At 38.4% G+C, this 15,056-nt stretch overlaps 1 protein-coding gene across 6 annotated transcripts in view; it reads right to left on the bottom strand.

Annotated features, from left to right (window-relative positions):
- kiaa1217 (KIAA1217 ortholog) overlaps nt 1-15,056 on the bottom strand; it is a 133,991-nt gene that overhangs the window by 13,857 nt on the left and 105,078 nt on the right. For 5 of the 6 annotated variants that reach the window (XM_084399155.1, XM_084399152.1, XM_084399153.1 and 2 more), the window contains 5 exons: nt 13,078-13,171; nt 3,187-3,941; nt 1,818-1,922; nt 1,449-1,498; nt 589-752 (listed from right to left, as the gene is read on the bottom strand). In XM_084399155.1, coding sequence (XP_084255281.1) covers nt 589-752; nt 1,449-1,498; nt 1,818-1,922; nt 3,187-3,941; nt 13,078-13,171 — 1,168 coding nt within the window. The remainder of the gene's footprint in view (nt 1-588; nt 753-1,448; nt 1,499-1,817; nt 1,923-3,186; nt 3,942-13,077; nt 13,172-15,056) is intronic. The other variant, XM_084399154.1, reaches the window with a different exon arrangement.

Here is a 15,056-nt window from a genome sequence, read left to right as displayed (position 1 = left end):
TTGTATGATTCTCCAGAAATCAGAAACATTTCTCATAATTATCAGTGTTGAAGACAGTTTTTTTTTTTTCAGTATTCTTTGATGAATAGAAAATTCAAAGGGACAGCATTATATATATATATAAACCTTTGTAACATTATTAAAGTCTTTACTGTCACTTTTGATCGATTTATTGCATCCTTGCTGAATAAAAGTATTAGTTTTGAAAAAATTCATACTGACTTTTGAACAGTAGTGTATAATGATTTTAATGTAAAAAAAAAACATCTAAATGTAAAGACAAAAAGAAATGATTCATCAATACACATTTTAAACCCATTTTTAACATTTACTTTCAGCTGTTATATAAAAGCCAGTGCAAGTGAAGTAAAATATTACAAAATAATACCAAAGCCAAATTTTCCCAATCCATATATTGGCGAAAATGAATTTCCTCCATTATGTCACAATACACTAGTTAAATGAGTTATGAATGTTGTTTCATGTTATCTTCAACATAAATATCAACACTATAAGACACCTGTTGAACAAAATAAATATTATAAACGCAGGTTTCTCATTATGCTAACTGATTGGCACGTTTATTACCTGTAGTTGTCTGATATGTTGCAGTTGGAGGCGGAGCTCAGAGACATTCCTTCTGAACATGTGAAAGTTAACATGCAAGGGGGCGGGGCCTAGTGGTGGTGTAGGGGCGGGGCTACGCTCAGGAGGTGCTGCAGCAACTTTTGGTGCTAATACTGGAGAACCTCCTAAACAAAACATAAAAGTAAAACACACAAAAACATGATTTATATGTAGTATATAATATTTCATGACCTATGTGGTGAAAAGGTGCCAAAATCAGACTCTCTCTCTCTCAAAGTCAGTGATCTCAAACTTATGTGTGGGACAGTTATGCAGATAATATTGCTGGAAATATTGTTTTATAGATTGTAAACATTTAAAAAAGGGACTTTAATATTTCAATAGCTCAAGAACTGATGGCTGATTTAATCAATTTGAGTACATAAACAGAGGTATATTCACATATATTGGCCCTAAGCTTAAGGATATGTGATATTTGTTGTTGTACCCATATTTGACTTGGCAAGATTACATTTCAAACTCGACTGAGCACAACTGATAAACAAAATACAGCAATTCAGGTCAGTTATTGCAAAAGTACATATTTATGTCCTTGCACAAGACAGCGTGTAGACATGTTTGTGCTTTTGCGGCTTTTGCTGTCTGAGGGACTCGTTCACGTCAGTGTGTATGTGTGGAAAGAGTGGGAGAACTTGTGGCAGGCAGCATTTCTGAGTGACAGATGAATGGGAGAGGTAGGATTGTTGGGATCCTCTCACAGCCACTGCATTACAATCTTCTGCTGTGAGAGCCAACATACACACACACAAACAAACAGATGGGGTCTGGGGGTCCGGGAGGGACGAAAAGAAGGAAATTACCTGTGCTAGATGTGCTGTGAGCAGGTGATCCGGACTTTACTGGTTTCTCGCTGGAAAAATGTAAAAGATATCAAATGACTGAAGGTACATACGCACACATATATACACACACGCAGATAAAATCACTCAACAAAACGCTTGAAGTTAGTCTTTGTTACAGTGGCACAGGCATTGCCATTCATTCAGGTACCGGCTACAGTGAGGATGAGTAGTCAATTTAGTTCATGCACAGTTAGTAAGTCATCTTACCCACCAAGTCTGATTATCACCACCATTAATCCATTATAGCCCTCCTATTTTCTTTTCCTATTTAATTTGGGAAACGTTGTGATATTCTGGGAACTACATTACCCAGCCTGCCCTGCTTACCTGGGGTGTTCCATGCTGCTGTTAGTGCTGTGGCTCTTTAAGAGAGCGTGCTGCACAAGACCAGTCAGACTGGCTATTTGCTCCTCCATGGCCTTCATTCTCTCTCTGCAGAGAGATAGAGCATATCGCACTCTTACTACTGATGGGTGGTGTGTGTGGGGGGCGGACGAGGGGAAAGCATATTGAAATAACAGTGGGACTATGTATCTCATGAGATTGCTCTGTTATCAAAGTCCTTTTTACTCTAATTCCCCATTAATAAAAATACAGTTGTTTCTGGATGCTAACTGTTTTCAACATTGATAATAATAAGAAATGTTTCTTGAGCATCAAATCAGCAAAGGATCTTATGACACTGGAAATTCAGTTTTGGCATCACAGGAATAAATCACGTTTCACAATATATTAAGACCGAAACGGTTATCTTAAAGCGTAATAATTCATAACATTACTGTTTTACTGCATGTTTGATCAAATGAATGCAGCCTTAGTGCAGGTAAGAGACTTTAAAAATGTATTTAAAAATCTAACTGACGCCAAACTTTAATGGTAGAGTATGCTGCTATTCATAACATGGGAATCTTATGTGAAATTGCACAGATAAAACAACTTGAAGTAAAAACATACATTCTTGGAAATATATTCACCACATTTAAATTACAAATCACTTCCTTAAACGATTCAAGGTTAATATTAACGACAAAAAATATTAAGCGAAAGAGTTGCCTGTGTAAAAAAAAAAAAAAAAAAAAAACCCCACCAAGCATTAACTTGTCACACCAAATGATTAAATAACGAAAGCATAAAAAAAACTCTCATGATGTTTATGGGTACAATTCTCATAGGACCCATTTGCCCTTTAAGTGCCAATGCACACACTGTTCAAACCACTATTTCTTTGCTCTACAAGATAATGTTAGAAACGTCTGGCCTGCATGTGCTCTGTTCTGTAAAAACAGTTTAGCATGTTGACTCTGTGTATTGACTGTTCTCTGCTAGCAAGCACATCGCCAAGCACAATAAATCTGACTTGCAAGGCACATACAAGCATAAAGGGTACGATTAAGTCCACTTAACCAACACAGTAAAACAATGCTGTCTGAACTACAGTTCAAAGTCTTTTTGTGAGTTACGTAAGGCTATATACTTGAAAACAAACCCAGCTAAATAATTGATGTGAACATAATAACGGCTGCTAGTATTTAGATGAGACGTTGTCGATGTGTTTTTGGATGCAGTTAGGGAATGACATGATGCAGTGGAAGACAACATACCGATGCAGAGTTAGAACATGAACATGGATGCTAATGTTTCCTGTTAGTTATTACCATGCTCAGATATCCCCGTTCGCTCTTGAACATTGACTCACCGTGTCTGAGGGTCTGTCGGGGGGGCCAGAGGATTGTGACCCTGAAGATCCGGGGTGGCCGGGGATCCCATGCCACCCCTCGTCTTTACCATGGTATCCATTGTAACAGGAGCCTCCTTCCTAAATGATTGTCTGACAGGAGAGGCCCTCTCCATAGTCATGGAGCTCTGTGGTTGGCTTGTGTGAATTTCCATCATTCGCATCTCGCCCATCCGGTGTGGGGAAGAGGGTGGGGTTCTGGAGCCGAGCATAGGGAGCTGGCTATCCGTGTACTTCCTACTTTTCTGTCGGAAGAGTGAATGATGGTCCGGGGGCTCCATAGGAACACCGGGGTTACTGTAAGAGCGCATGGTGGCACGGTGGTAGGGATGGTCTACTGCATCAGGGGGCAGGACCTGGTGATGTAACATATAAGGGTCAGCGTAATGACTTTCGGCTCGGGCGGGCAGCGACATGCTCTTCGCATGCTCCACGTCCTCGTCTGGTTTTACGTCCCGCCGCTCGAGGATGGCGCTCGGGCAGGGGGAGGATGCGCGGGCGGGCGCGGGGAGTGTGTGTCCGGCTCGCTCACGTGGCATTGTGGCAACCCCACCACCAGAGACACGTGGGCCGAAGGGGATACGAGACGGGGAGGGGGGCATCGCGTGAGGTGTGGTTGGGGACATGGAGCCCTGCATGTGGGGTGGAGGAGGACCCATCGGGGGCTGCCGGAGAGGATGACCATCCCGTCCAGCATACATCATCTCCCTGTGAACCTGAACGAGACAGAGGACATACGATTTCACATTAAAGGAGAGTAAAACATTTCAAATCCTGCTGAAATAAAACTGCTTAGTTGGTCGTTCAGCCAGCTTAGGCTGGGAAAGTAAGAGATATGTTCAAATTACACATAATGTAGTCATATATGTAATATGAACACAAAAGGTTCATTGTATTCGATAACATGGCTACAAAGTGGCTTATGCAGCCAAAATAAATAAAAATAATTATAAACAATTATAAACTTAAGAACCTTAAAAAATACCAGCTGAAATCACATGCAAATTATATTTCTACATGTAAAACCATAAACCATATGTAATAGAGGTTATTAGGGAAAATTAGAGAATAAAACTACACTAAAGTACACGTACATGGTTCTAAATCAGTGTTAACCCTAAAATAGCACTGTTGTTTTAGTATTAACATTATTTATATACTATTATAGTATTGTTGTAATGTTTTGAATTAGCTTTTATTGTTATATTTTCAACTTATTTTAATTTTAGTTTGTTTTAGTAATTTTGTCATTTTAGTTTGTTTTTGTCTATTTAGCTTTCATTTATTTTATTTCGGTTTTAGTTTTAGTAAGTTTAGTACTTCAAGTTTTTTAATCTAAAATGTATATTTTAATTTAGCTTTATTTCAATTAGCGAAAACGATTTACGATTAATAGTTTTAGTTTCAGTTAAAAATAACAACACTGACGAATACACGTAAAAATGAGGGTCCATGTGATTTTAAGTGTTCCAGTTCAGTCTAAAAGGCTTTTTTGTTCAGCCGTCACAGTGAGAAAGGAGTGTTACATTTCCATCTCACATGTGAAATGAAATAGGTTGAGAGAAGTCAAAGAAAGAAAGACTGAGAGACCATGGTATTCATGTTTTTTTTTTTTTTTTTTTTTAAAGTCTTCTTGGATGAAATAATATGTCATTGTTCTCCGGCTAAATTCAGGGCACCTGTAATCTTTTTAACAGGCAGCACGCAGGCAGCCTGATCTGACCTGACCACCCAAGAAGGTCCCACAGAGTAGACTAATCACACTAATACGCTTCAGATGGAAAAAAAACGTGCAAGTATGTGTGTGTGTTTGTGCATCAAGACAAGTGGTTATGGTTCACACATCCCACAATGTAATTAACAGGCAGATATGGATATAACAATGCTACTGGTTTACCACAATCTACTGTAAGCAGAAGATGGATTGATAAGGCACTGATAAACTGCCATTTCATTCAGAAACAATTAGTAAACGTATCTGACAGAGACAGGAAAAAAACTAAAACAAGATTAAGACCACTTATCTTCATCTGGTAACTGACTGCAACAAAGTAAAAGAAAAAAGTATGACCTGAGCAGATAAAAGATTTCCGATCAGCAACAGAATGCAGAACTTCACGCCTGAGGATAGACAGACAAACTCCAATGTCTCTGTCGCCAAACTCAGCAATGAGGAGCAACAGGAAAAACCATATGACTTGACAGATGAAAAGAATTCAGACAAAAACTGGTTCAGAGTGAAACTAGATGTTTTCCTTTTTTCGGTGCGTAAAATGACAGAAACAAAAAAGTCATTGAGACTTTTCCATCACCTCAGGCCCAATTTCATTTAGCACAAAACCTGTTTTTATTTTTTTATTTGTTCATCAGTAACTCATTTAAATCAAACGTCCCAAATCAAATCAGGTTCCATTTAATTAGGATGCCACATTAGAAGGAGGCAGCTTATGAGGGCAGAAGAGAGCAAAGCAGTTTAAAACAGAGTTATTGTCTGACTATATCTGCCTCATCCAAAAATAGAAAACAAGCAAAGTGGGAATGCTATATACAGAAGAAACAGACAAGAATGTTCTTTTAAGCCAAAGAGATTTGTAAAATAATAGAAAGACGACAAAATGATGTTTCTTTGCTCGAAGCGTCGCCCTGTCTCTCTGTATCTGAAACAATGAGCGCTTTGTGCAGGGGTGAGTCAGCGCTCCGGCTACACCCAGAACAGGTGACACTTCCGAGTCTTTATCTGCTTCGGGACAACAGCATGCTTTTCTGCAACATCATATCACCATGGTGGTGAATCTTATAAATAAATATGCATTACACCTGCTTTACACATACAGACAATATATATATATATATGCAAAAATTGAACCTTTCTTTGAAGTAAAAGAATTGAAAGCAGGGGGAAAATCACATTACGAAATAAAAAATGTTCTCCAAAAAACTTTGGCCACAATTATTGGCACCCCTAGAATTTTTTATGAGTAAAATATCTCTGAAGTATATTCCCATTAATATTTCTTTTTTTTTTTAGCATACCAGGGTGACAAGGAACAATATTTTCTAGCTATGACTTCTTAGGAGTATAAATATGAGGAAACACAAAGGCCAAATTCCATTCATCAGTCATCAAAATGAGTAAAACCAAACAATATAGTTCTGATGTGCAGCAAAAGATTGTTGAGCTTCACAAAATAGAAAGTGGCTGTAATAAAAAAGCATTGAAAATCCCCATTTCCACTATCAGGGCAATAATTAAGAGGTTCCAATCAACTAAAGATGTTACGAATCTGCCGGGAAGAGGAAATGTGTCAGTACCGTCTTAAAGCGCGGTGAGGAGGAAAGTTTGAGTGGCCAAAGACTCTCCAAGGATCACAGATGGAGAATTGCAGAGATTATTTGAGTCTTGGGGTCAGAAAGTGCAAAAATAAACTGTCTGCACACTTGAATCCTTTAAGCAAATTTAATCACCAAGCTCATCCAAAAACAAACTCCAGCATATTCAGTGGTCAGACAAGACTGGAACTTCAAAAGGGACCTGGTTCTATGATCAGATGAAACTAAAAAACAAGCTTTTTGGGATGTGTTTGGTGCACACAGGGATACAAAGATCTCCATGCCCACGGTTAAATATAATGTTGGATCTTTAATGTTGTGGGCCTTTTTTTTTTTTTTTTTTTTTTTGAGGTCCTGGACATCTTGTTCAGATACATGGTATTATGGATTCTAGTAAATACCAACAGATAAAAAATCAAAACCTGACCGCTTCTGCTATAAACCTTATAACGGGTCGTGGTTGAATCTTCCATCAGGACAATGATCCAAAACAAACATCAAAATCAACACAAAAATGTGTAACTGAGCACAAAATGAAGCTTCTGCCATGACCGTCCCAGTTCCCTGACCTGAACCCTATATGAGTGGGCTGAACTGAAGAGAAGAAGCACTAACATGGATCTGGGAATCTGAAGGATCTGGAGAGATTCTGTATGGAGGAATGGTCTCTGATCTCTTGTCAGTTATTCTCCAAACTCATCAGGCATTATAGAAGACAACTCAGAGCTGTTATCTTGAGAAAAGGAGGTTGCAAAAAGTATATAATAAAAGGGTGCCAATAATTATGGCCAATTTGTTTTGAAAAAAAGCATTTATGTGATTTACTCCCCAACACCCCCCCCCCCCCCACCTCCCCCTTTATATATATATATATAAACATTAAAAAAACGTACTGACCCTAAACTTAAACACACACACACATACACACACACGGGTTATAGAGAGCAGGTTATGCAGTATTACTTGGAGTTTGATACCCTGGGAGGCATAACAATCATCTCCAGATGTTACCTGAGCAACACCGTCTGAATAACATGAAAGTTCTTGCCTGTCTCAACATCTCCGGGTTCTCATCTTTTCATTTTCTCGGCATTACCTTAAAAGGTAGAGAATTTTGCTGGAGGAAGGTTGACATGAAACATTAAACCTGTGATAAAGAAAGAAATCAAAAGATGATGGAATGAGAACATTTGGTTTGAGTTTGGCCCAAGAGGGATTAAAGACAAATTCTGATGCCCCCTTTTCCACTCATTTTCTGCTCCTCTTTCTTTCTCAGATAAAATGCCACAAGGCATTGCTGAAAACCTATGACCAGAAAGTGTAGGCAAAAGACACCATTACTCTTGACACGGACGCTGTGCTATGATCAATTTTAGATTCCTTGCAGAGAGCTGCATTGCTTTTTTATGGGGCTGTTTCAAATTAACAGTCATCTGTAAACTGTGGTCAGTCACGCTGCACAATAATCTGCTTTCTGTTTTAACAGACTGGTATGCGGTTGAATACGTGTGAGCTCAGATGTGTGTGCGCGTGGGTAGTACGGATACACACAGATTCGAACTGTATCTGTACACTCAAAAATGCTGGGTTGTTTCAACCTATGTTTGGGTCAAATATGGACAAACCCAACTATTGGTTTAAATGTTTTTATTAAATTGCAGTTAAAATAAATTAGCAGTTAAATTAACTGCTACACAGAAACGTTTACATTCATTGTCACACCTGCCAGCTGGAGTGCCTAGCCACCAGAGGGCACTCCGCCCTAGTCCTTTGCCATTCCATCATGAACTACATTTCCCATAAACCTTTGCCTGGACTCATTATTGTGTGATTACATCCAGCTGTGTGTCATTAGCTTGTTATGTCTGTGTATATAAGCCATGTGTTTTCTCTCACTCTTCCTCTCGTGAAGTCTTGTAAGTGTCACACTGCATTTCTGAGTGCTCTCCCACCGGTTATCCATGTTTTTGGTTTTGACTTTGCCTTGTTTCCTGGATTTCCCTGTCTGCCTGTGCTTTTCTGCGCTGTTGTGTTTTTGGATTATCTGAACTGTGTTTTGACCTATGCTAGGTGGGCTAGTAATCGAGGCTTCGTGGAACACTGAAACAGTTGAAGCAAATGTGCCGTATTGTGTCGAGGCTTCGAAACAATCCGACACCTGTCTTCACGGTGACCCCTAGTGGTCAGAACAGTGTAAATGCAACAAAAACCTGGGCCAAACATGCATAAAAACACTTTTTATATATCTATTGCAATATTTTTTTTTTTTTTTTTTTATACAGTCTTTCAAATGCAATTTTCTAATCATCTAATGAGATTATCAAGTGTCTATATGTTCTTTTAGCAATTGGTTTTAGTTTGTTCTATGAATGGCTCAGCAAACAGGCCAATAAGAGACTACCATTATTCATTTTAAATATACTAATGTCTATTAAAACGTTTACAAATGTATAAAAGCAACAGACAGTTGTTCATTGGTTCTCAGTGACTCCTCATGATTCATCGGTTGACAGAGATCATCGCCCCCAGTGGTAAACCATTGAAATTTTGAAGTGTTTCGAAACAGTTACGACAAATTGAAGCCTCGTTTACTGAAATCACGTGACTCTGGCAGTTTGATACATGCTCCGAACCATTGATTCGGAACAAAAGATTTGTAAAGGTTTCTAAGCTTCATGAGGCAGTGTTTTGAAATTGCCATCACTACCTATTGCCTGTTTTATGGATTACGATTCTGGGTTGCCCCAATAAAAGCTGCGTTTGAATCTTCATCCAAGTGTCTGGGCACTTTGTGACACATATGTTTAATGGCACCGGAGGAGGTGCGTCAGGCGGAAACGCCATGCAGTAACATCTCACCTGTGTTATAAATTAAACATCTTGGGTGTATCACTTTATCATTGTATGACTGTTGTCTGGCTAGGAAATAATCAATACTGTGCCGGGCCAATTATGCTTGTTCATTGCATTCTTAAATAATTTCGTGCATAATTATAATAAAAAAAGGGCCTATCAAGTAGGCTATCAACAGGAAGTTATGACAATGATCAAGACTCTTCTTCTGTCTCTGTCACAGGCACAAATGGTGTATTTGAACAGGTGCAGGGCTTATTTGATTAGTCTGTTAAGTCTGTCTGAGTATCTCCATGCCTGTTTGAACTGAGACTGTCTGGTCATGTGCATTGTGTGTGTTCGCTCATGCACATGTATGTGTGTGTGTGTGTACTTCAGTATAAGCACTGGATGAAAGCATAATGGATCTCTTGTCCCCTGACAGCTACAATAACAACGTCTGTGGTCAAAACATCAGAGTGTGTGTTTGTGCATGGTCTTCATCATGTGTGTGCGTTCTGGCCTCAAATCAAGCTCAATTGCCATATCTGAATTACTGAAACAAACACAATTATACTGGGAGATTTGCAGGCAACGCTCCCAACTGGATATATTTCCATATTTATACAACATGTCGTTTAGCCTGTCACGCCTGACAAAGACGAGTCAATAAACCATTAACAATGTGTCTTATGTTACATATCAACAAATAATTATGTCCTAAAGTTTTCACTGGCATATTGATTCATGCTCAGGTTTCATATGAATATAAACCATTGTTTATGGACGTCCACTGCTGTGTGTTGACATTGAATGTTTCCCTTTTCCACAATTGGAGAAGATGGAAGGAGTGGAATGACTCTCATGTGACATGAAAGAAATACGATTTACCGCTTTTTTGATTGGCTGAGAGATTAAAGTCATCTGTACTGACTGAGTTTAAAGACATTTACTTCATATCACATCGCTCTGCTACGCATACAGACCAGAATACTCATACAAAATCCACTCACCTATAAGACCAATCAGCCAACAGGTACAAACAACAACTATTGTAGACATGAGTGTCCCATTACAGCATTATAGGCACAAAATATTTTTTTACATTAGATATGTTTGATGAAGTACTGTCTAACTATTATCTACTATTATCTACATATCTACTGTCTAACTATTATCTACATTGCAAAGAGCAACCATAATTTTTCTTGACATAATCTACTGAATTGATATAGTTACAAATGTTATTATAACATTTGTGCAAGTGTATTAAAAACAGCAGTCCCAAAAATGCAAGTAACACAATAAATAAATGATAACAACTGCAGTCCCAAAAAAAGGATATTTTCTGAAGGTTAAGCAGCTTATTTTATTGATAATTTGTTGCAAAAGATTCTTCAGGTCTTATTTTGTATCCTTTTCTTGCAAAGTGGCAGCTATGTTTTTACAGAAACACAATATGAGCTGGGCGTCAAGCCTATGATCCATGTCAGTCACGTGGTAAAGCATGTGAGAGCTTGTACGAAACTTAAAGCCTTGATAGCTGTTATGCAATAACCTCTTGAAGGTAGAACAGGCTTTTTAATAGTGACAAGGAACCCCGCACAGTCCAATTGTGAAGTATGTCACCGTTTCTAGCTGATTATACTTTCATTCACTTGTTAAATGTATTACTACTGTTCTAATTTGTGCCTGAACTTGATGGCGACCCAAAACCAGACACTTCTACAGTCACACATTTGCCTAAAAGTAAAATACCAACATACAAATCTCATAGCCATATAAAGAAATCTCTTTAAACTTCCACAATGACAAACACTGACCCTTCCTGTGAACTTTGGCAACTGTCTGAACAACTTGTTCTCACTCTCTTGTCAGCAAACAGATAATAGTCTCTATCTTTTGTATTCTTTCTCTCTCCCTTTAAACGTGTACATATGCGACTGTATGGCATCACTCACCATAGTGTAATACACTTAGACATGAACACGTGACACAAACAATGCGCCTTTCAACTTCTAACTTTGCACACATTCTCAAAACAAAAATCAAACAAAATATAGTGAGCAAAGTCCTTCACTTCCTTGAACTTTCACAACTTCCCTTAAGGGCTCTTACGGCAGCGTCTAAAACTCTAATCAAATGCATATTAGTTGTGCGAGTTGGTCAAAGCCAAACCGAGGATTACCACAGACAAAAGTCTGGGGCTACCTTGTTAAATTTGGGGTAACACAGAGAGAAAATGAAAGCCTTGCGATCTAATTTCCGTCACATCACAGATTCGCCACCAAACAAACAGGGCCGGCATGGCAAGAGATTAGAGAGGATTATGGGAGGAAAAGGAACGAGGAAAAAGCCTTTGCTTTCTATTCAGTGCTTCCACCAATTCTGTTTCAATCCTGATCCAATCCCCCTGAAATTAGGCCCGGGGGACAAAGACGGACATGAAAGGATTGGAATGGGGTGACTGGGGTGGGGGTGACTCTAACTGTGAAGAGCAGAGGGATCCCTGGTGATGGCCGAAAAGAAAAGGGGAGGCCGGGAAGGGACCTGTTATTTAAATAATGCCCTCAGTTCATTTTTCTGAGCATGCCAAAAAATGAAAAGTGGCAACATGTGGGCATTACAGAAGGATTTGGAAAAACTGACTACTTAGTAGGTTGTTCGAACAAGTAGAGAAGCCTACTATAATTACGTTTGTTAAAAGTCACGTCCACCAAATACACGGATGCTAAGTACAATATATATCGGAAAAACAGGGATTTTTATTTACCTTATCAATCAATACTCAATATTTATCAGCTAATTTAATTGTTCATGCTCATTTATCCTATTTTAATTGTTTAACTGTTAAATCTTTAGCTAATCTAAAAATGACTTTGATATATATATACACACACACATATTACCGTTCAAAAGTTTGATGTCAGTACATTGTTTTTGAAGAAATTAATACTTTTATTCAGCAGGGACATTGATCAAAAGTTCAATACTTAAAACATTTATAATGTAATCAAATATTATTTTACCGGTTATTTTACCGATATTACGCGAATGTAATATCTCGGTTTCAACTAAATTCTTAAGCATCTCAACTGTTTTCAGCATTGATAATAATAAGAAATGTTTCTTGAGCAGCAAATCAGCATATTAGAATGATTTCTGAAGGATCATGTGACACTGATGACTGGAGTAATGATGCTGAAAATTCAGCTTTGCATCACAGGAATAAATTACATTTTATTTTATTTTAAATAGCAATTATATGTCACAATATTACTGTTTTTACTTTGTGTTTGATCAAATAAATGCAGCTTTGGTGAGCATTAGACGTCTTTCAAAAAATCTTACCGACCCCAAACCTTTTGAACAGTAGTAGATAGACTAGTGGACCTAACATGTAGGTTGTTGGGTGACTATCCAGAGTTCTCAACTTCACCAAACTCCATAAATTATTTGATAATCTAATTTATCTAGTGCTCTCCTTGAGTAATATGTATCTGTTCAGATGTGCAGCGTGGAAGTCTGAAGTATTTAGATCACAAATACAAAATTGACATTATCAAGACCAAATACAAAGCATGTCAAACTGAAATTTTCCATCAGCTATTCAACCATTCACAAAAACATATCTCCGTTAAGGATTCTGACTTCTCATTGGTAGCATACAAAAATGTCCATGGCACTCACCCTTGCATCTCCATTGCTTGGCCGGGCTCCATGACTGAACGCTTGCGCTGGGTCTTTGTGGTACACCTTCAGGCAGGAGTGATCTGTGATGTTCCTGTGCGGGGAGAAATCCACATCGGTCACATATCCAGACCAAACGTCACCATCCGATCGGGGTCGCGTACGGTACTCTGAAGGTCGGCCCCTGAGCTCTGCCACAACAGGGTGCACTAGGGCCGACGGTATATCAACACGCGAGAGCGGAGAGTGGCATCGAGAGAGGTCAAAGGAATCACGAGAATAAAGCGATTCGCTGAGAGACACAGGCGAGCTGGAGCGAGAAACTGGAGATGAAGATGAGAAGCTACGACTCACTGTTACAAAATCCATGGTGGCTGAGATATCCGTTAATGTCCAGACTATAATTCTCTGAAGGTCCAGAAATGATTTACTAATACAGCATTGAGCTAAAACATTAACTGTCTACTAACCAAGTTTGACTATTTATGTTTTTAAGTCTCTGTCTTCCTAGTTTGCCTGTTATACCGATTTGAATAAAGTGACGTGAGCATTTTTCTCATGCAGTCTGATATGTGGTCATGTGGCTATTATTCACATTTACAGCCGTGATAAAAAAGGAGTTGTCTTTGGTACTTTGGTACATGTTGCATCATCATGGAATTGTAAATGCACTGACCGCTCCTCTGCCTACAGGACAATATGTGTATGAGTCACTATTTACAGTCTCATTTGATCTGAGACAAAGTCAATGATTAAATTAGGTTGTGGCCAGTTCTTAAAAAAAAAAAAAAATTGAAATCATTGGATGATCACATGATTATTTCATATACTGGAGTGTTTTCTGCTGAAACAGGAAGTTTGAGTGGAAAGAACTGTCATACTCAATCTAGAAAACATCTAATTGGACAAAAATCTGCATCGTGCAAGCTGAGTCATCAATACTTTTCATCTGTTTCCCCAGAAGTGAAACAAGTATTTTTGGGGGGTATTACTGTTTTCACTGTATTTTTGATCAAATAAATGCAGACTTCTTTCCAAAACATAAAAAAAAACCTCAAACAATACTGTATGAAAGGTAGTGTATATACTATAAGTAAATTTTGTCAACTTTTAGCAGTATACTAGCATGTAGATAGCTGAAGTTTTCATTTCATCGGGTCTTTCAAAGGTGATTCCCAACTGAGAAAGTGTTGTGGTTTACTCTTAAATCTGTAAACTGGTAGAGAGATACATTAGGTAAGGAAAGCTATGCGCACATAAGTGTTTAGAGATCGGCTGAGGTGGAGGGAAAGATGAAAGACCAGAGAAAATGAGAGTGAAAGATACGTTGGAGTGTTTGTTTGATGTGTGACATAAGTGGTGGTATATGTTAACATTAGCTGTGCTGGTGGGTGATGTATGACGGTCAGGTTTATTGGTTTAAAGTAAGAGAAACAAATGATGTGAGGCCATTCTTACTTTAGCTGTCTCGCTTTAGCTGACTGTAATTTTGTTCAATTGATATCTAGTTATAATGTTCTGTCTGTGTGTATGTGAGTGAGGGTGGCTTATTTACAGATGGTTCAAATAAATGTTATTTAAAGACCTACAGTTCCATATTACAGAAATAATTCACCCAAAAATGAAAAGTCTGTCATCCTTTATTCGCTCCAACCAATATGGATGTCTTAGTTTTGCAAATGAAATTTGAGAGCCTTGATGGTGAACATTTTCAGCAAATAACTTAAATTGCAATGTGTTCCTCACATAAAGCTATCATATGAATTCGGAAGGCTTGGAATTATAGTGAATCAGTGGGATTGACTACTTTTATGACACAATTATGGTCCTTTAGTGACGTTTTTCAGAGCTTGACAGTCACCAGTCACTGTATGCTTTTGTCATTTGGTAAAAGCTGCATGAACATTCAGTTAAAAATCTCATTTTATGTTCCACAGCAGAAAGAAAGTCATACTGGTTTGGAACAGCATGAGGGTGAG

The sequence above is a fragment of the Rutilus rutilus genome, assembly GCF_951802725.1.
Source record: "Rutilus rutilus genome assembly, chromosome: 24".
Lineage (NCBI taxonomy): Eukaryota > Metazoa > Chordata > Actinopteri > Cypriniformes > Leuciscidae > Rutilus > Rutilus rutilus.
The sequence above is the reverse complement of the archived record's forward strand: the minus strand, read 5'-3'. Positions and strand labels throughout refer to the sequence as shown.